A 21,131-nucleotide genomic window follows, 5' to 3' on the forward strand; every position below is an offset into this window, starting at 1 on the left:
CTCAGCAATTCAAAAGAACTAAGTAAAATGGTTTAGTCAGGAAAATAGATTTCTGCTTTCTTCACAATTTTTTATACTTTTTAACTTGAGTTTTATTACATAAAGGAACAAAAATTAATTTATAGCCTTGCATAGCTTGGCAGATGTTCAATTTTAGGATACAGACTAGAGCCATAAGTATTTAGACTGTATAAGTTAGCTATGGCAGTTCTAAAATCTCAGGCTTTTAAACAGAGCCAAGGGAAAGCTACATTCACCCTGTTGCACCCTGAAGCTACATTCAAACCTACATGCATCCTGTTTTTTAAGTATTTTGAAAATGGCCTAAGCATTTGCAATAGGGATTTGATGTATTGGTATTTGGCTTCCTGTTACTTTTGATAACCAGGTGTAACCCTTCACTTTTACCTTACAGATGTTTAAAAAAGAAAAAGAAAATTAAAAGAAAGGATCAAATTCATTCTAACTTGCTACACAGGAAGAGAAAAATCTAAAGGATAGTTCAACAAACAAAAGAACCAATATATATAGAATCAATACATCCAAAGTCCTAGGTAACAGTTTCTATCACTGGAACCAAGAAATACACATAGTTTAAGCTTTTTTTTCAGTATAAGACATTACTGCTTGAGGTAGCTGTGATTTTTTTTTCCTTTTTTTTAATTTCTGGCTTATTAATTAGTAATAATGAATGAGAAATAAATAACAATAAATAATTAGGGACACAACCAGCTTTGCCTCTGTGTTGCTCTTCTGTACCTTCCCAGGTAATTTGAAAGGAACTGTAATTGCCAGGTAGCAGTGTAAATGAATTTAAGTGAGTTTTATATTCTTTTCCTATTCTGTTTACAATACCTACTTTAAAATGTAATTTTAAATTTAGTTACACCCTCTTCCCTCTAGAAAATACTTGTACGTGCATATACAAATGTTATTTCTTACATATTACTGCCATATACTACATAGATAGGAACACACTGAGGGGAAAAATTTACCGTTTTTTGCAAAAACACTGGTTAAAAAACAAAACAAAACAAAAAAACCCAAAACATTCACATTTTATATCCTTTTCTTTAGAAAATGTTTAAAACCATGTGCTTTTAAACTGTACCCTGCTGTCAGCATAAAACAATTCCTCAATTTATCTGATATGACTCCTCTTCTGGACCCTTTGGGTTTTTTTTTTACTTCAGAGCTTATACTTGAGTGGGACACCTACTAACCAGGTGGATACTCAATAGCTCTTTAACCTTTCTGACACTAAACCTACCTTCAACCTATTTGAGACACACTTTAAAACATCACCAGGAAAGACCATCAAAAGATACTTGCTACGCAATCACCTTCCACAAAACACTGTTAACTGCTGTTTTCTCAGAGCTGTGAACGTAAGTCCAGGGCTCATTCTTACTCCCACCAAAACTACTGGCAAATTCATTGCAATGGCAATGCCTAGACTTTTTCCTTTTTTTCTGTCAGACAATTTTCTTTTCAAATACTACGTTTAATCTTACTCCTCATGTTCTTAAGTGGATTGCAGATTTTCTGCTTGCTTTCTGGTTTTAGTGTGTAGTCTAGGAGAAGATGCATCAGCTTAATCTCACAAAAGGGACTCCCTTCACACTGTGGTTTTCTGTCATTTTCCGCAGCCATGTCAACAGTTGGTGGAAATTCAGAGGGAGCCCCTTGTGTATTCCCCTTCATCTTCCTTGGGAATAAATACGAGTCCTGTACGAGTGCAGGTCGCAATGATGGCAAGCTGTGGTGCGCTTCTACCGGTAGCTATGATGATGACCGCAAGTGGGGATTTTGTCCAGATCAAGGTAACACAGTTTGTCAGAGCAATACAATGGTAACAGCATATGGACCACACCAATGACGTCACACTTACAATGATTTCATTCTCATACTTATCACTCCTGTCTGGTTACAGTACTTCCCCCCAGCCCGAAATCTGAGCAAAACCCCTACATTTAAATGTAAGACTATTGTTAAAGAGTCAGTCTCAGAGCTGATCTGCCTGCCTGAAACATTCAGATTTTCTAAAATTATAACAATGAAGTATCTTTCCAAAATATAAAAACCAAAAACATTTAAGAAATAAATAAATGTTTTTCTCAACACCAGTTTTGACTTCCAAGGCTAAAAGCCACAAGTACTATAGTATTTCACTAGTATGTCATAATTACCCTCTTATATTGGCCAAATTAGGAACAAATGCTAAATGTAAAAAATTAATACATTTGTGGCCGATATTGCTGAAGATGAAAAACATGTTTAAAAAATGAGAGAGACAATATAAAATTTGTATGGTGAATATAAGTATTTAAAATTATTTTGGTTAATCTTTGCCCTTATTTGTAAGGTAAAATTAAATATAGCAAAAGGCTATATTTATTAGGCTAAATTTGGGTAAAATTAAATATAGCAAAAGGCTTTTTACACATTTACAAACAAATGCTAGATTCAGGTTTTTCTTTTAGGAGGAAAATAACTGCCAAATTTCAAAGACTGTTTGGGCATAATTGATAAAATATCATCCTGTGATAAAAGATTTTTTTTAACCTAAAAATATGTGGTACAACAGTACCGATCCAGGCTCTGTTCACAGACACACAGATATACAGACCTGTTTATCACTTACATGTCATTTCATGATGTAAAGTAAGATTTGAGGTCTAGATTGCAAGTTTAATTCTTCTGTGCTTAAAAAAAATGTCTGATTTTATTTGCTACACAACCTTTTTTCACAGAAGTATTAAGACTGTGGTCAAAGTCATTTGCATGTGAGATTTGCATGAGCAAGTATCAGCTACAGAAGGAAGTTTTAGAATCTAATGAAACGTCATTTCTGGAAATGTGTATGACATTCGCCATTGGAGGCTGTACATATTATCATATTTATTATTGGGAGATTTTTGATGGGTGGCAAGGAAACAAAATTGTAAGACTATGAATAACCTGTGTGGTACACTCCTATTTAGATGCAAGCAGCTAATACTATCTTGCTGTGTTATTTAGGATACAGTCTCTTCTTGGTTGCTGCTCATGAATTTGGCCATGCTATGGGATTAGAGCACTCTGAGGATCCAGGAGCTCTTATGGCCCCTATCTACACCTACACCAAGAACTTTCGACTTTCTCAGGATGATATTAAAGGGATCCAGGAGCTATATGGTAAAGTCCTCCCTCATCAGCAGAGCCCATCAGAAAAGCATGGAGCACAGGTTGAAATTTGGGACTCTCAACTCGCAGTAAATTACATACTTCACAATACCACCAATGCCACAAACATCGTCTGTTCCTTTTTCCCTGCTTTCTTCATATTATTACCACCACTCCAACTTCAATCAAATATCACAATTTAAGGATGAGGCACAATTTAAGGATGAGGGGTCATTAAGTTTACTGAACTAACAGGAGCCCCAAAACTCCCCATAACCAAACTTCTAGACGAAAATTTCTACTGCCTTTACTGGGAAAATGAAATGTCATGCTTTTCTCTAGCTTGAAATACCTGATGTGGGTGGTTTGGGGTGTTACTGTCTACAACACTCTGAGCTTCCCAGATTCCAACTCCCTGTAAGAGGGGAAGGACATTGCTTCCTGTCCCAGCTTGGAAACAGTTCACATTGCCTTCCCACAACAATTCAAGCTGTACTGCCACAGTAACATTTGCCGAGTGTGTGGGAGCTGATACTTCAACGTTAATGTATTTGGCAAGCTCCTGGAGAAAAAGTGGATTTAAGTTTTTTTGTGTTAGTACATCTTAAAAATTTATTTTTTTCTCCACAGATACTCTTAGTAAAATGCATAGGAATTATTAGGATTAAAGTTCCTTCCATGTATACATTTTCTACCCTGTAGAGGCACAAGTATCCTACAGTCAATTAAGCAGACGAAGAAAATCTATACCATTTCTCTTTCTGTGCTTTTCAATTTTCTACTGAGATATCTTCCTAATTGTAAGTGACTATATTTTACCATATTCAACACCTTAGGAAAGATAATAAGAATATACCAAAATGATTACCATGAGACACTTTTTTATCAAAAATCTGATTTGAATCTTCATTTTTGCCTTGTTCTTAGCCACTTTAATTAAGATTGGGAATTGAGACATGGGCAAGGTTAAGTGAATTTTCTAAGCTCACATGGCATATCTTTGATAGAGTTTAGAATTTATCCCAGTTCTCTCAGGGCACACTCCAAAACCTGAGACAAAACTATCCTTCTTACTTCTTTATAACTGATATAACCCTTTACAAACCACTTTCTATATAAAACAAGTATTCAAAAAGCCTTTGTTTTCTTGCATTATAATTATCTCAAATCAGCCACACTCCACTTTGTTTCATACAGTAAAACAATGTGATGTCTAAGAAAAAAGGCAAATGCCTTCTAAGGCAATACAGCAGCAGCCAAATAATACAACAAAATAAAATAAACCAGATGGCAAAGCGTATGTTCTGAAGGGCACATTTTGATTATTGATGAGGGCAGAAAGATCATACAAATGGCTCAAAATGCATCTTTGTAACTTGCAAAATATTGGTACTTCTAGAAAGAAGAGAAATCCACTTTGATGTCTCTCTCAGCAGAGTTGCGGATAATTCTGAATAGAAGGACTTTGAAATGCATTTCTCTTCTTTTTAGAAGCCAGTAAAAAAAAAATTGTAATGTTAATATTTGAACCCAGTATAGCCACTTCTGAATATCTTTCAAGTTAAACAGACAGCTCAACATGGACAGAAACTTACACAGGCACAGGGTCTTGAATGAGGCCACACAGCAGATTAAGGCAGGACTGGAAGCTAAGGCCTTCTCAGCTGTACTTGACCACCCTTCTTCTGAGAAGATTTTATTACAAATTTTTTCTCCTTCAAGCACTGCCTCCAAATTATTCCCTTTCTAGAAGTCATGGTAGTTCATCTTCTCTGTAACCCATACAGCACTGTATTTCAGTGTAACAGAATATCTGTGTTCATCATTACAGAAGTATCGACTGATGTCGAACCTGGACCAGGGCCAGGACCAGGGCCAGGACCACGTCCAACCCTTGGACCTGTCACTCCAGAGCTCTGCAAGCACGACATTGTATTTGATGGAGTCGCACAAATTAGAGGAGAAACGTTTTTCTTCAAAGATAGGTAAGTGAGATAAATTGCTTACCAGTGGAGCCTCAGGTGGAGGAATCTGTATTATATCTGACGTATTCATCAAAATCTAGAAATTTATTATCGGGCACAACCTCTGCCCTCTCTTTTGTGTGTTCAGAGGCAGCAAAGTGTCCTAATCAACTCCTAAGGGAAAGAGATGGCAAATTCTGGTTTTACAGTTAAATAATATGGCCGCCTTTGCCACAAAGGCAAACTGCTGGCTCGTGGTCAACTTGGTTTCCACCAGGACCTCGGGTCCTTTTTCACAAAGCTGCTTTCCAGTCTGTTGGCCCCCAATTTGTACTGGTGTTTAGGGTTGTTCCTCCCCAGGTGCAGGACCTTGAACTGGCCTTTGCTGAACTGTGTGAGGTTCCTGTCATCCCATTTCTCCAGGGGTCCAGGTCTCTCTGCACGGCAGCACAACCCTCTGGTGTTATCAGCCACACCTCCCCATTCTAGGTCATCAGCAAACTTGCTGAGGGTGCACTCTGCCCCAGCATTCAGATCATTACTGAAGCTGTTAGTCTTCTACCCAGTACTAACACCTGGGGTACACCGCTAGTTACTGGCCTCCAGCTAGACGTCGTACCACTGACCGCACCCGCTAGGCCCAGCCAGTCAGCCCATTTTCAGTCCACCTCACTGTCTGCTTACATCACCCACACTTCAACAGCGTCTCTGTGAGAATCTTATTGGAAATGGGAAATTAAAAACCTTTCTGACCCACTCTCCCCTCATCTACCAAGCCAGTCATTTCATCATAGAAGGTTACCAGGTTGGTCAAGCGTGACTTCCCATTTGAGAATCCATGCTGACTATTCCCAACCATCTTCATGTCCAGAAGACTTTCTGTAATTAGAGATAGGTGACATGATTATGCCATAAATTCACTTTTTCTTAGAGCTACTCTCAAACTTAACTTTGAGACTCTGGAATTTTCAACTTCAGTCATTATTTTAGGCAGTTTTGTGGTGGTTTTTAATTTCTGGTTTCTGCCCTACACTGGGATTGAGCATGCCAAGATGCTATGACAATGACTGGGCTGGTGGTAGCTCTAGCTAAAATCAGGACAAGGAAATGCCACAAACCTCACAAAAAAAGCCTGTTCTCATGATATTTTCTGCCCAATTTTAGAGATTGGAGAGCAAAACTCAACCCTGGTGTCAGCCCTGCCGGCTTCTGTGGAGTCACACGAGGGTTGCTTAAAAGGGTGAAATAGCTGGGAGACACATCCAAACTTCTAAATGCTTATGCAAACCAGATATGACCTGCAAAATCTTTAGAGATTTACCCATCTGTAATGTTAATCACAAAATTAGCAATGGAAGAGGTGTATTAACCAGTCTATTGCCTGCCAAAGAAGGATTCATTCTCTCTAAAATATTTCTGGATGCCTCTTGTAGCAAAACCTACAAGGATTGTAATTCAGCAATGGAAATCCCATCACTTTCAGTGGAGTAGAGCTCTGGAGGCACTATCCTTCCTGATTTCACTTCATATAGTCTGCAGTCTGGGGGAAAGCTTCAAATCTGATTGCTGGAAAATTTGCAATCTCAATTTCTAAAAACACTCCTCCAAAAAAGTAGTTCATCCAAAGCTAGTGGCAATAATATCAAATGCCTCTTCCACCATGGAGACACTGTTTTAGCAAATCTTCAGTTTTAGCATAACTTTCATTATGATAGACTGGTCCAAAGAGGATCTGTTCCTTTCCCATGTTCATAAAGATACAGTCATGAAAAACTGTGAGCAAAGTCTTGTCCCTGAGTGGTTTAATCCAGGTTGAGTCCAAAATCATTAAATAATAGTATGATGTGACTCATGGCTGCTGTAATAACACATCAAGGACACTGGTGATTGGGATAGGCTCCATGTGTGCAAGGCCTCCAAGGCAGAAGACACAAAAGGCATTTTTGATGCAAGAGCAGAGACGTTCCTGATAAAATTAGGTGGCTGCACAGCTGCAGCTCCCACTGTCTTTGCCAGGGCCTCCTATTACCCAGCTGCTCAGCAATGAAGAGCATCTCCTAAGGAGAACAGGACTTGGCAGCACCATGGTGAGAGACACTAAAGCTCCTTTTCTCCTGCCACAAATCAATGCCCAATTTGAAATCATTTATCCTCAGTTACACTGAACATTCTCCCAAAGCCATTGAAGATGTGGGCACAGTCACATTCACTGCACGTGCCTAAATCAAACACCATCTCCTATCATGCAGAAACATATGCAAGCATCTGAAGCTGATGGAAGTATTACAACTCACCTGTTCATTGCTTCTTGCCAGATGTCAGCTGAAATTTAAAAGCAAGCAGGAACCAACAGACAAGGTCCCCCTCACAAAACAGCAATTTAATAGTTATTTGTATCTCTTTGTGGTGTAAAGTCCAGCCACCTCCTCCAGATTTAAATTTTCAGTGAGAATATATAAAGGATTTATTACTATGCTGCACGGTTTAACTCTACTCACCAGCTTTTCGTAACAAAAAAATCACAGTCAGTTGGGTAATTTTACAGGCTATGGTATACAGTAATTCTTTCAGTGCATTTCCTTCTAGTTCCTGTTTATGTGATACCCAGAATAACGGTCCTTGGGCTTTGAAGTTTGACTTAATCTTTATCACAAACTTTGCATTTTAGCAATGCAGAAATGGGATTTAAAACTTCTGGTTGTAAAAACATAATGTTCCCCATTTTTATTACAGCTGCTAGGGGCAAAAAGGGTTCATTCAACAAGTCTGTGGGGACCCCTGTGATACCTTTTCTACTATTGCTCTTGGACCCATTAGTGTCAGGCTAAGATTCCTTACAATCCAGTGATCCCTAATGGCAAGAAACAGCCCTTTCTTGGCCACGAAATGGCTCCACAGTACCAACAGATCAGCCTCACAGAAAGCCAGCACTGGACCCTTCCACCAACAAGCTGCACACAGCTGGCCCCACCACCCTGGACTAACAAGTTTGCCAAAAACACTGCCCACTTTGGCTAGCATGGTCATCAGAGAGCTAAAGTATTCACCTCAGCTCAGTGCCTTCAAAAGGAAAAACATAGTCTCACAGCAGTAAAAAATCTTTCAGGTTCCACAGTATTCACAGCATATTGATACTCTTTTGCTTACTTATGGGCCTTGGTTTTCAGCCAGACCTCCACCTTGCTTCTGCTTTTGTAAACTGGTAATCATGCAAGGCTTGATCCAACACGGAACAATTTTAAATCTATTCCTAAATCAGCAAAGTGATTCAGTATTCTATACAATCTCAACAAAACAGAAGTATTTCACATTCAGATACAGTTGGTCAAAGAACTATGCAAATACCAAAACAATCTGTTCATGCTTTATCTAACATGTAGCAAAAGCAGACAATTGTTGAACTGTTTTGCTCTGGAATGGCTTTGCCTGTCAGTCTTGCAGCTTTCCAAATATCAGGCAAGCAGCATTATGACTCACTTTTGGAATTCAAAAAACAAATGTCTATCATGTGTCGTGTGACTTTTATGATTCATGAAAATGACCACAGCATCCAACTGTCATATTACACAGGCAAAAGGAGTAAATAGCAAAAAGGAGGTCAGATCAGATTAATTCTTTCAAAAAAGTATTTTTCTGTCCCCCCTCAAACCAAGGAGATAAAAGGGAATTACTGGAGGCGCTGTTGGCCACAGAGAACAGTTGGGCTTTTCCACCAGCCACAAAATCCTCCAAGCAATCAGAGTGCCTGAGTACGGCATTTACACAGGTGGTTTTGTTCTGAAAGTGAACAAATATTCAAACTTCTGACGTTTAACAAGACATTAAAAAAGACCCACTGATTTGGTCCCTTTATATAACTGCATGTAGTAATAATAATAATGGCAAATCTTTTTTATGTTAAAATATAATGTAAAATACTTACTGTAACAAAGTATTAAATCTGTCTATAAACATACTAAAATTTAACCTGAATGAGTTAAAAGATTTCTAACATGTTGAAAGTGAAATGAGAAAGCCAAATAATTAATCTCACCATTTCCTCAATAAGATGAGTAGAAATAAAAATACATCCTACCCAATTCAAAAACAAAAGAAAATTCAGCTTTGACAAAGCTTCCCTTTCCATGAGAAAACCTCCCGTTTTAACAAGTCCCTTGAAATGTGTGCTTTAATAAAAACCCGGTGTTAAGTCTCCATTGGCTCTGGCAAGTTTGGAATTCATGGAGATAGTAATTATTAGTGCTGACTCAGTCATAAATCAGGTCCAAATTTGATTGAGAATTCTGTAACTTGGATTTTTAAAGGAGCTACTTTTATGAATACAGTGTTAGAAAGATTTGTTATATGTATTTCCATTTCATATCATATTGGATCTGCTTTTCTGTCTAAAAAAAGAGATGCACGGAACAAATGCTATAGCCTTTTACAGCATTTCATATGTCTTTAAATGCTGTCAAGAGCAAGACTAATTAGCTAAATGCCTTATTCCTTTCCTCTTTCTTTAAGTGAAAATTTTGATGAGTTATGCTCAGAGGTATTTTTGTACATGTTAAAAATACATGTATGTATGCAAAATGAGAGTTAAGTTAACATATTAATATCTTAATTATTAGTACCATATGTCAGGTTAAATTAATACATATTTTTAATTAAGAGACAAAAAAACAATGCACTTGCCAGTTGTACTCTTCCTCATATCAAACACTATAGATTATCATAATTCAGTATGCAGCAACTAATCGTACTTGCAAATGCATTTCAGAATGTTTTATTAGTCTTAATTAGCTCTGTTCACAGTCAAACTTCTGTTGATAAAAATAAAGCAATTTATTAAATGAATATAGGACTGCTCCTCCAAGTTTTAGGCAAACCCAAAATTCAGTTTCAGATCCTGGGTTTCTTAAAGGTATAATTATTCTAGGTAGGAATGGGTAATGACTATTTACAGTCTGCAAAAAATAAGATGCCAGTAGCACCTGGAGCTTCGGCAACATAATAATGGTCAAAGCTGTCTGACCTGAGAATTTAATAGCCATAGCTTGGTGCAAGAGTGATTCCACCAGCCTGCTGATTTTTCATTTTATGACCATGGCAAAACTTTTGTTCTGTTGGGGAAAAAAGTTGTTCATTCCATGGAGAGGAAATAGCAGTGCCATTTTTAATACAAAAAGCCCTCAGCACAAAGCTCTGCCATTTAAAGATAATTACAGCTTTTAAAAGATTAAATCAAATGATGATCCTACTTATACATAAAATAGCCAATAAATTACCCTCTGCATTTCTCTAATGAACATTTTTAGTGCTAGCAGTTTCTTTTACAGGCGAGCTCACTTCCAAGCAGTTTGATATACTGTTATTAAATTTGAACTTTTAGTCACTACAATAGTAATTGCAAGAGCAATTCACAGAATACAAATCTCTCTTTTTGTCAAACACTCACCCGTCTGCTCCATACACAACAGCAGAAGAGCTCTAATAGTTTAAATGCCTTGTAAATCAGTTTATTTGTATACTCAAGCACAGAATACATTTTGCCCTCATACAAAAAGCAACAGGAACTCCAAAGCAATCAGTGCAAGCAATTTCACCTGCACTCCAGCATGCAGTTTATTGTGCAACTGTTTTAGCAACATGCTTCTAAATGAATGATTCGCCTTTTCAGTCACGGTAGGAAAACAGTTACAAGCGTGTATTGCTGCTAATGTGTGTGTGTGCATGTGTATATATGCACGCTCATGTGGCCTTTGCCAGAAATGATGAGAAACAGATGTGCTGGTGAATTAGTTCATTGTAAATCTCGCACAATTTTCTGTTCTGCCCAGATTCATGTGGAGGACTGTAAACGCCCGAGGAAAACCCACAGGTCCTCTTCTTGTTGCTACATTCTGGCCTGATCTGCCAGAGAAAATTGATGCTGTCTACGAGGCCCCTCAGGATGAGAAGGCTGTATTTTTTTCAGGTATTGTTTTAAGTTTTAAAATGTGAGTAGCCATTTGCATAAAAGTTGCATTCAAGCTCAGTTTCCTCTGAGTTGTAACTGGGCCAGGGAATGGCCTGCCTAAGAGCCAGTATAGCCAGCAGGTATGGGTGACATCTCAGACATCCCATACTGAGGATTTTAGGACAAAGGCTGGATCTGAAAGACTCTGAACAGCATTCAGCCTCCATTACACCAAAGGAGAGCTATAAAGACCTAGAAAGACACCTTTGACATTAAGCAAGACTAAACAAAGGTCAATATTTAAAACAAAAAGCAGCAACAACAGTGGGAACTCTGTTTCATCAGTCACTGCTCTGTTTTTCTTCTGTTTCCTCTCATTTTAATTTACTGTCTCTGTACATGTTGCTTGAGAAGATTAGATCTTTTTTCCCCCCATGCCTTTCCTTGTCTCGTCCTCTTTTGCCAAAGACTGACTTCCACTCTGGCTTCCAAGTATCTGCCTTGGTGGCTCATCAGGCAGAGGATACAGGCGGCTGTGCTAGCTGCCTCCATGGGAGAGGAGGACAACAGGAAGCAGCACTACTCTGTCCCTCCTAAGTCACACATACGGTTCAGCTGTACTGGCCAAATTAGAGGAGCTGGGAGGCTATTTTCAACATGAAAAACTGAGCCAGCAACAACTGGCTTCCAGTATCTACTAAAAACATGACTAAACATCTCCAATCATGTAAAAACCATATGGCTGATGCTGCTGTACATTTTCTGTACAGGAGGGAAAAAAAGTAACGATAATGTATTCCACATGTCTCAAAGGTCATTTGCTTTAGTTTACATGGCAGGGAGCGGGTGGGGTGGGGGTGGCTTAAAAAAGTTTTATTTCAGGCAAGCCAAAACACTTTAAATATTGCATATACTATATATAATCTTATTACATCTAAACCTCTCTCCCTCTCTTTGTAATTTCCAGGAAAATGTAACTAACATGCTTTAAAAAAAAAAAAATAAATAAGAACTATCAAACAAACAAAGACTGGTTTGAAAGTTACGTTACTTACTACTGAGACCCACCCTTTGCTCCTGAATGGTCAAATAGTAACTTCTCTGGAACTCAAACGCTACACTATACTTTTCTCGTATTAAGACTGTACTTACTTTCTTTCCCACTAGCACAGAATCAAAGAAATGTGCTTTCATGAATGAATCTTTCCATGGCTTTCAGTGAATCCATTGAGGGTATTTACTCAGTGAACTATAATACCATGTAAAGACCGCAGAATACTAGTACATCTTCACTAGTACCTATTTGGAGAGACATTAGAAAATGTTGCATGACAAAAGACGAAAGAAACAGGAAGTCTGGGTGAAAACTTCCTGTTAATCACTCAATAAAATCACTCAACAAAACAAATGGAGGGTGAACATGAGCTTCTGCATTTGACCTTCAGGTGGCCGTGCCTCGTTTCAGACTATCTTCATCATACAAAAAAATGACCAATATTAACGATTTGTTTTAACATAACCCCAACTGTATTAAGACAGCATCTGCATCAAAGATGGGACAGCTAAGAAGGGAGGAAGCAAGAGCAAGCTGAGGTGAAGTGTTTTGCTGAGAGGCAAGCAACACTGAAGAGGCAAAAGCAGAAATTGTAATCACAGTATACCTGCACTTTAATCTAGTTCTTCACAGATGGTAAAATACTAGAAAGACTAGTAGTGCAGTTAGTGCAATAAAATGTCACATAACAAAGCATAAAAGAAGAAATACTACTTTGTATCTGATTAATAAACAGTGTTTGTTTGCTTTGTTTTCTCCCCTACTTAGGAAATGAGTACTGGGTTTATTCAGCCAGTAACTTGGATAGGGGCTATCCAAAGAAACTCACCAACCTGGGACTACCCCCTGATGTGCAACGTGTTGATGCAGCTTTTAACTGGGGCAGAAACAAGAGGACATACATTTTTGCTGGAGACAGATACTGGAAGTAAGATATATTGAAGTGGTGGTGGTGGTATGTTGTTAGCCAAGCTGTGTCTCTAGGGCTGAATGCATACTGAGGTTCAGGGGACAGAGGGTTCATCTTTTGAGAATACAAACCAAAGGCTGCCAGGACAGCACTGACAGCAGTGGCGAGTGAGGATGCTGAACCAGGGAGCGTGTCTAGGAAAGAGCTTCAGTACAGCAGCAGGAAACTAGCTTGCAATGGAAGAGGATATCTGGGAGTCTGTCAGGCTGCTCGCCACTAACAACCCATCCCTCAATCCTTATGTACCAACTGCCCCACGTCAGTCTCAGGCTCTTCAGAGGGGCAAGCTGTCCCTACTGTCAGCTCACGACTGCTGGGAGAAAACTCTGAAAGGAATTCCTTAAAAATGGGCTGATCTCCAATCACTTGAAGTCAAAGACTGACCAGATTGCCTTTGAAATTCGTTCACTAAACCATCAGGTTTGGAGGCACTAGATGTAAAAGAAACAGCAGGGTGCCTAGCAAAGCATGCTAGGGATGACTGTAAATCCTTTCAGCAGCTGATGTACCAGTCACTAACACATTTGCTCTACTAATAGCATTGGCACTCAGGAGATCTGACCAAACCACAAGAAGTGTATCTGTTAGTACTTTGGGAAAAGTCTTAGCTTCAATTCATTTTGACAGTCTCAACAATCCTTTTCATGTTTCCAGTACATGCTCAGAGAAGTTTTTGTTGCAAAGAACACCACAAATGTGATATTCCACAAATGCGATATTCCACAAATGCGTGTAACCCTATTTGCACCAAGGTTCCTGTTTGAAAGGCTGTATGAGATGCAAAATAAGATGCAATGTAAGCAACCACACTCAGGTGACCTGCTACCACACTCTATCCAGGAAAGATACTGGACTCTTAGATTAGGAAAAAATGTCCTTAAAATGCCTCAAGGCTATTACTGTGGTAGAAATAAATAACCTATATTAGACCTGATGAAGAGTCTACTGATTGTATTTAATAGAATTTCATTATCATAACTGGCAGGAAGATCTGGCAGGAAAGATCACCTTAAAAAGCAGAGGCACTTTGGTGCCTATCAGAATGGCATGAGAGCAAAACAGAGACACTAACTCCTGCTTTCACCATCAGAGGTCTCTTTCAGGAACCAGACTTTACTTCAGGAATGCAGACATTACACAACAGGATGAAAGTTAAACCATTAATTAATGACAATTTAGAGGAAAGTTAAACATCAGAAACACCCACCAGAAATCTAAAAGATTCTCCAAGCTATAAGGGTTCCTTCTGAGAGATGCTCTATATGAAGTATTAAAGGAGGTCTCGGTATAATTGACTCCATTTTATGTGAACATTAATTTCATGTTATGATCAAACTGGATAAGTGTCTTTATTATATCCTAATGGCTGTGGATTCCTGTAAGTAAATAAAATACCCTTTCACAATTGCCACTTGATCGTAACTTTCAACTACTCTGAGGACAGTACTCTTCTTCATTATCTAAAGAAAAAAAAAGAACTTAAAAGCTAAAGAATGTTATTCATTTTTTAATGTCATATTGTAGAAACCATCTTAAACATTTGCAAGTAGTTCTAAGTAGTTCTAATACAGCCATTTGCAATACTTTGAATTCCTACTCAAAATCTACAGACTATGAGTTAGCAAAGCTGCTGGTCTCCTCTGTACCAGCTATTGGTTTGATTAACTGTGCTCCAGGGCCTCCAAGCAATTCATCGCTCTAATCACCGACAGTATTTCTATCAAAGTACCTTATCAATTGCAGTCACTGTGGAATGCATAATTTGTTGTTAAGGCATCAAAATAAGATTAAGTGATTTCCATCTGTGTAAAGAAGAAAGCAAGCAGTTGACAAGTATTTCAGAAAAAAATGCATCTCTGTTTAACACAGATGCTATAACCCTTAAGTATGTGGCTGTTTTATTTTATACAAGCGCTCTGCCACATGGAATCAAAATAGTTACATACCATAGTCCTTCCTGTGCCATTATCACACTTACTTTAAATGGATTTTTTGGAAACCTTCTCCTCTCCCTCCTTCCAGCCCCAAGCTATTTTAGTGTTGTTATAACAAGATTGATAAACAAAGTGAAGTTTTGTGAAGGAGAGGAAGAAGAACCGGCTCAGCTTCCACAGCTGGTTTTAAAGCTACACAGCAAGGTACTAGATTTTCCTTAAATATCCAAGGAAAAAATAGTAAGCAATTTAAAGTAATAACTTAAATCGATTTTGACCAACCTACTATTCATTTGTGCTAGTGTAACTTTGGATATAATCCAAGCAGTTCCATACAGCAATGAGGGAAAGATACATACAGAGATACATACAGATACAGATAAATAGAAATCAAGAACATAAATGCTTCCCTCTCTCCAGTACTAGTCAAAGATGACCTCTCTGAAGTCCACTGCTCCTGAAGAAGTGCTGCTAGGGTGACTGAGGCCTCACATGCATTGGAAGCCTGGTTCAAACTCCATCCCATGTCATTGCTTCTCAGGACATCTCCACTCCTGCTCAGCACTCGCTCCTATCTATGAATCAGAAAAATGGGAAAACAAGGCCACAGTCTTGCTCCTTCCATCTTCACTCTCAAGGACCTTTCATCCCTGGGACATTTATTCCCTATATATGGAAAGGGAGATCCTGGATTACTTTTTTGTGGGAGTGTAAAACTGGCTTTGCACAAATCTACCTTTGCATTCTACAGCAGAAAGCACACAGAGTAAATGAAACAAATGATCATCTGCAGATGTAGATACAGACAGATCCATTCACTTCCGAAGGATACTGCAAACTAGATTCAACTTCCATGGAGTTAGGTGGATTTACATCAGCTGAGTTTTTCCTCTTTAAAGCATAGATTGTGAAAGCCATTGTGGTTTGGGGGTTTTTTTTCCCCTCAAAGAAAAGCATATATTTTTAACTTGGCATTTGTCCGTTGATCATCACTGAGAGAGAGACTGTGTGAAAATAACAGGGGGGTTTAATGAAATGTTAGGGAAAGTAATTAGTAATTTAATAGCAATCCATCAATTACATGGACTGCAAGCATATTTCAAGCAGATTTGAAAAAGATAGCCATTTCACATTAAAAACTGCTATCTTCAGATGCTGGCTGCTGCCTGAAAAAAGTTACCTTTCCTAGAATTATGTTTGGAATTTTAAAGCTACTTTTCTGAAAAAGGTTTTGCTTTGAAAGTGTATTTTCAATTCAGCAAGAATTGCATTTCCAAAAGGAAAGATGTAAAATTTCACAGGGTTTTAAAGGAGTCAGGAATAATTATAATGAAATAGAAACAATGTTACATCTCAGTTATTATATTTCTGTTTGATTGTTTTATATAGTCACATTTGCTGAGGACTCCCTGAAATATTATGTTAAATTTTAACATTAAATACAGATTTGTAATGCAGGGATATAATTTTCTTCAGGTACAATGAAGAAAAGAAGAAAATGGAGCTTTCATCCCCTAAATTCATTGCTGACTCTTGGAATGGCATTCCAGATAACCTCGATGCTGTCCTGGGTCTTGGTGACAGTGGTAAGCTGTAATTCTGATTCAAGTCACTAACAAGCTCTCTTATTTGTCTGCTGTGAAACTTATTAGAGACTTTAATTTCTTGTGATCCATAAGTAGGAGCCAAATTGAGCCAAATTCCCATTCAGCTTTGCAAACCACTGGTTCAAACAAACTTATTTTATCTCTTTATTTTCCCATTAAATATCACTTGATAAATACCCTACTAATCACAGTTTAAACTTTTTAAAATGAAACATTTAGGGAATATGACCTCTCCTGAATATTTTTATCCAAGCAAATAACAGTTACGCTAATTTCTCTTTTCATGAAGGTCATTTAATTTCAATCTGCTACAGCTCTTTATCATTTACTTCCTTGATGCTGAATACTACAAAGCTTAACAAGGCAAGAATCAGCTTTTATTAGCATCTTTTCCCTTTTCTTCCTTGTGCGTTTTTTGTTTTGTTTTTGTTTTTGTTTTTTTAAAAGGCTATATACTATCTTGTTTGAGTGTCTTGAAGCATCTTACTGCTTTCCATTGCAATGCTGTACAGGTCTAGAACCCTGCTATACAAATGTCAGACAGGACATGGAGGAAAGTAATCAGTGATGCAGTCACTTTTACGTCAAGATGTCCCCGAGGCTCAGATCTGGGTTCATGTTGGTTTTCCAATTTGGGCATGGGGAAAATTAGCTCTGTGGAGAATTCTCTTTCCAGTGTAGTTTCAGACAGAGACTAAAGCGACTCCGGCAACGCAATGTCTGATGCACAGGATGTCCTAACACCAGAAGACACGACTGGGCCAGTCCCTATAGCTTGGAAATTTCCCAACTTCTTGACAGCTCCATAGGTTCCTCAATACCTGCATGTAGTCCCAGCACCATTTCAGCATTATCCTGCTCTAGCACAGTCAGAACTCAAGTATGACAACCTCCTTGATCACAGGCATAAATGGGTTTTATTTTACTCTTTTTTTTAACCTCCTATCAAAGGCAGCTGAGAGCCCAGTCCATGGTTTTAAGTGGCCTCATATTTTGCACAGATATGCATATATGTCTTGGAAGCGGTGCTGATATCATGAGTCTCAACTCGGTTACATTTTCAATATCTATTTTGCCAGAAAACATTTCTTCCCAGAAAATTCTGGCTCACAAAATGGTAACCTGACTTCAGGCTCCATTTAACAAGACGTCTCTTCTCCAGGATGGGAATTTCTATGTATTTTTTAAATAAATCTTTTTTATTGTATATAAATATTTCAGGAAACAAGTCTTCCAGTTCATTAAGCTTCATGAAATCAAACAGACAAAAAAGCTTTGATCAAGAATTATGTGCTCCATAATCTGAGTCTGCTTTTTTATTTACCTTCACAGGATACACCTACTTTTTCAAAGATCAGTACTATCTACAAATGGAAGACAAGAGTTTGAAGATTGTTAAAATTGGCAAGATAAATTCTGACTGGTTGGGTTGCTGAACTGTATGAGATATTAATAACCAAATATTTACTTTTTCGTTATATGCCTTATCTGTAATTAGAAATAGACCTGAATGCTAATTACTGGACCAGTCTGGTACTGGCACCAAAACATTAAGTACCAGTACTGTACACATCAGATAATTTAAGAGTGTTTGCCTCCTCAGTATACAAAAGATGTTTACGTATATATTCTGGTACAATTTTTCAGTTTTCATGCTAGTCATAGTAATGCTAGTAACAGAACATCCATCATTCTTTATTCCCTTGGTGCTTAAACAGAGGATTGAAACCATTGGAGACTGGATCACGCCCCTGTGTTATACATGTCCCAGATAGGCTCAAATGAGATGTACCAGCAGTGCACTTTGATTTATTTTTTTTTAAATACAGGTCTGTTATAAATAGATGGTTTGTCTTGATGTTTTTCACCCTCTTGCGAGTTTGATCATTACTTCCACTTATTTACATAATAATACAGAAAGACTGTCAAAGGCACAGGTTGCCTCAGGATTTGATTTGTGTTGATGCATGATGGAATCATGGCAAGAAACTGTGTTAAAGTATTGTTTTAAAGTACTTTTTATTTTAATACCTTAGTTAAATTCAGCAATTTGCTTCATGCACTTTGTTACTACTATATAACTTGTTTATATGGACGGAATGACTCAGATTTTTGAAGTCAATGCGTTATACATAAAAGCCAAGTATTATTGTTTAACTTGTTTTATTTTTCTGTTCTTTATAATATTGGGGTTTTGTTCAGTTAGGTTTTTTGCTTATGCATTCGGCAACAGAAAATGTTCTTTTCACAATCTGATAGAATGTTTCTCATTAAAAAAATAAAACAGAAAAGAATGTCCCACACATGAAGTGCCAATGATACAAATAAAATCAAATTACACTGTCAACACTTCTCATGGCCAGGCTTCCTTGTATCATTTAAAATTAGAAATTCAGTAGCATGTTACAGTGAAATACCTGTCAAAGGAAAGACAGTATTTCCCCAGTATATAACTGCATATTGGATTTATTTAGAAACCTAGATTATTTTCTCTGTTAGTTCTAAGATGTAACTGCAGCAATTTACATTAAAGAGATGATACGGTCCCACGCCTCCACGAAGCCTGCTGCCTTCTCAGAACAGTTTACATGCCTGTCTATTATCCACACTCTTTCTCCTTATCAGCAGGCTACCTCACCACAACCCAGACAGGAAGAGTCAGCATAGACACAGTGGTATCTGTATCCTACAGGGAATATAAGCTTGAGAAACAGAGATGTAAATCCTTACTCCTGCCCATGAGATCAGACACCATTTGGCCAAGAATCTTATCCAGCTCCATGCACATTAAATGCCTTGTGAGACTCTATGGACTGCATCATGCAAGTGGTCAACCCAGATCCTTCTCAACATGTCTCTCACATTGAGTCCATGATTCATAGAACTGGCTAGTAAGCCCTGGTCAGGTTTGTCGTTATCTCAGCCCTTCGTGCCCCACATTGTGCGCCAAAACGGACTGTCGTGGTTTAACCCCAGTCAGCGACTAAGCACCACGCAGCCGCTCACTCACTCCCCCCACACCCAGGGGGATGGGGGAGAAAATCAGGAAAAGTAGTAAAACTTGTGGGTTGAAATAAGAACGGTTTAATAGAACAGAAAAGAAGAAACCAATAATGATAATGATAACACTAATAAAATGACAACAGTAATAATAAAAGGATTGGAATATACAAATGATGCACAGTGCAATTGCTCACCACCCGCCGATCGACACTCAGTTAGTCCCCGAGCAGCGATCCCCCCCGCTCCCACTCCCCCCAGTTTATACACTAGATGTGACGTCACAGGGTATGGAATACCCCGTTGGCCACTTTGGGTCAGCTGTCCTGGCTCTGTCCCATCCCAACTTCTTGTGCCTCTCCAGCTTTCTCGCTGGCTGGGCATGAGAAGCTGAAAAATCCTTGACTTTATTTGACTAAACATTAGACTAAACATTACTTGGCAACAACTGAAAACATCAGTGTTATCAACATTTTTCTCATGCATAACTCAAAAACATAGCACTGTACCAGCTACTAGGAAGACAATTAACTCTATCCCAGCTGAAACCAGGACACCAACTAATACCTGAGCCAACAATCAACCAGCTTCTTCTCATGTCCTCTACAACTTCATGTTTACACTCAGTTCTTTCCTGTTCTAAGCAGAGGGGTTTTTACTGTGGTATTCTGAAAAGATACTGCTGCTAAAGTGGCTGCATTTGCCAAATCATCTTTCCATTGCACACTATCCAGATAGAACTCCCACTCTGGGAAGCTGTTAATTACTACAGACAACTCTCACCTGGATGAACCAGTACTATTTTCACCGATGCCAAAAGAAAAGATGGCTTATCTCCTTCTGAGCATCCCCATTCTCTTCAGAAATCTTTAATCACCTTCCCAATTAGTACTGCATCAGAATCAACAAAATAAGGCACAAAATGAAGTAGTTGTAATTGCAAAATGTTAGTCTTGCAGTTTTTACAGACACCTGGCAACCTTCTCAGGATTGCAGGATCTATTGAGCCATTGCAGGGATGTATGGACTGTCCTGACCATAAACATCTTCCTATACTAGTGTTGAAAATTTTCTGTAGCTTTAATGACTACCAGGAGTTTCTTTTGAGTGTTGCAATAATTTCTCCCTAGAGAATTTAAGCTCTGTTTTAAGCATCCTCCATAACCATCCCCTATAGATTTTTATGTTCTTGTGTCAATACTGTCCTGAACTGCATGCTCTAGCATCTGTATTTAATATGGAAGGTTTCTGAAACATAGATATACTAGAGGAACATTTGCAATGGGCCTTTTCAGCTCTGAACTTGCTAAATCATATTTCTACTGATGACTGAAACAGTTTCCTTTTCATCTACAACTTACGTATATGTTTTGCAACATGGGCAAATTTACCAGCTTACCTTCTGTAATAATAAGACCGTAATCCTACAAAACTCCACACATCTGGTGGGTTTAAGGAGTTCTGCTCAGCTTCTTGTTTTGTTCTTGCCTGTGTAA

General features: G+C 38.3%; 1 protein-coding gene across 1 annotated transcript in view; it reads left to right on the forward strand.

The window, feature by feature from the left end:
• MMP2 (matrix metallopeptidase 2) overlaps positions 1-18,982 on the forward strand; it is a 36,065-nt gene extending 17,083 nt beyond the window's left edge. Inside the window, exons 7-13 of the mRNA XM_075040272.1 lie at positions 1,650-1,823; positions 3,022-3,177; positions 4,997-5,150; positions 10,952-11,088; positions 12,893-13,052; positions 16,505-16,614; positions 17,968-18,982. Of these exons, the coding sequence (XP_074896373.1) occupies positions 1,650-1,823; positions 3,022-3,177; positions 4,997-5,150; positions 10,952-11,088; positions 12,893-13,052; positions 16,505-16,614; positions 17,968-18,071 (995 nt within the window). The 3' untranslated portion in view covers positions 18,072-18,982. The remainder of the gene's footprint in view (positions 1-1,649; positions 1,824-3,021; positions 3,178-4,996; positions 5,151-10,951; positions 11,089-12,892; positions 13,053-16,504; positions 16,615-17,967) is intronic.
• Positions 18,983-21,131: the final 2,149 nt, after the last annotated feature.

The sequence above is a fragment of the Buteo buteo genome, chromosome 11 (assembly GCF_964188355.1).
Source record: "Buteo buteo chromosome 11, bButBut1.hap1.1, whole genome shotgun sequence".
Classification (NCBI taxonomy): Eukaryota; Metazoa; Chordata; class Aves; order Accipitriformes; family Accipitridae; genus Buteo; species Buteo buteo.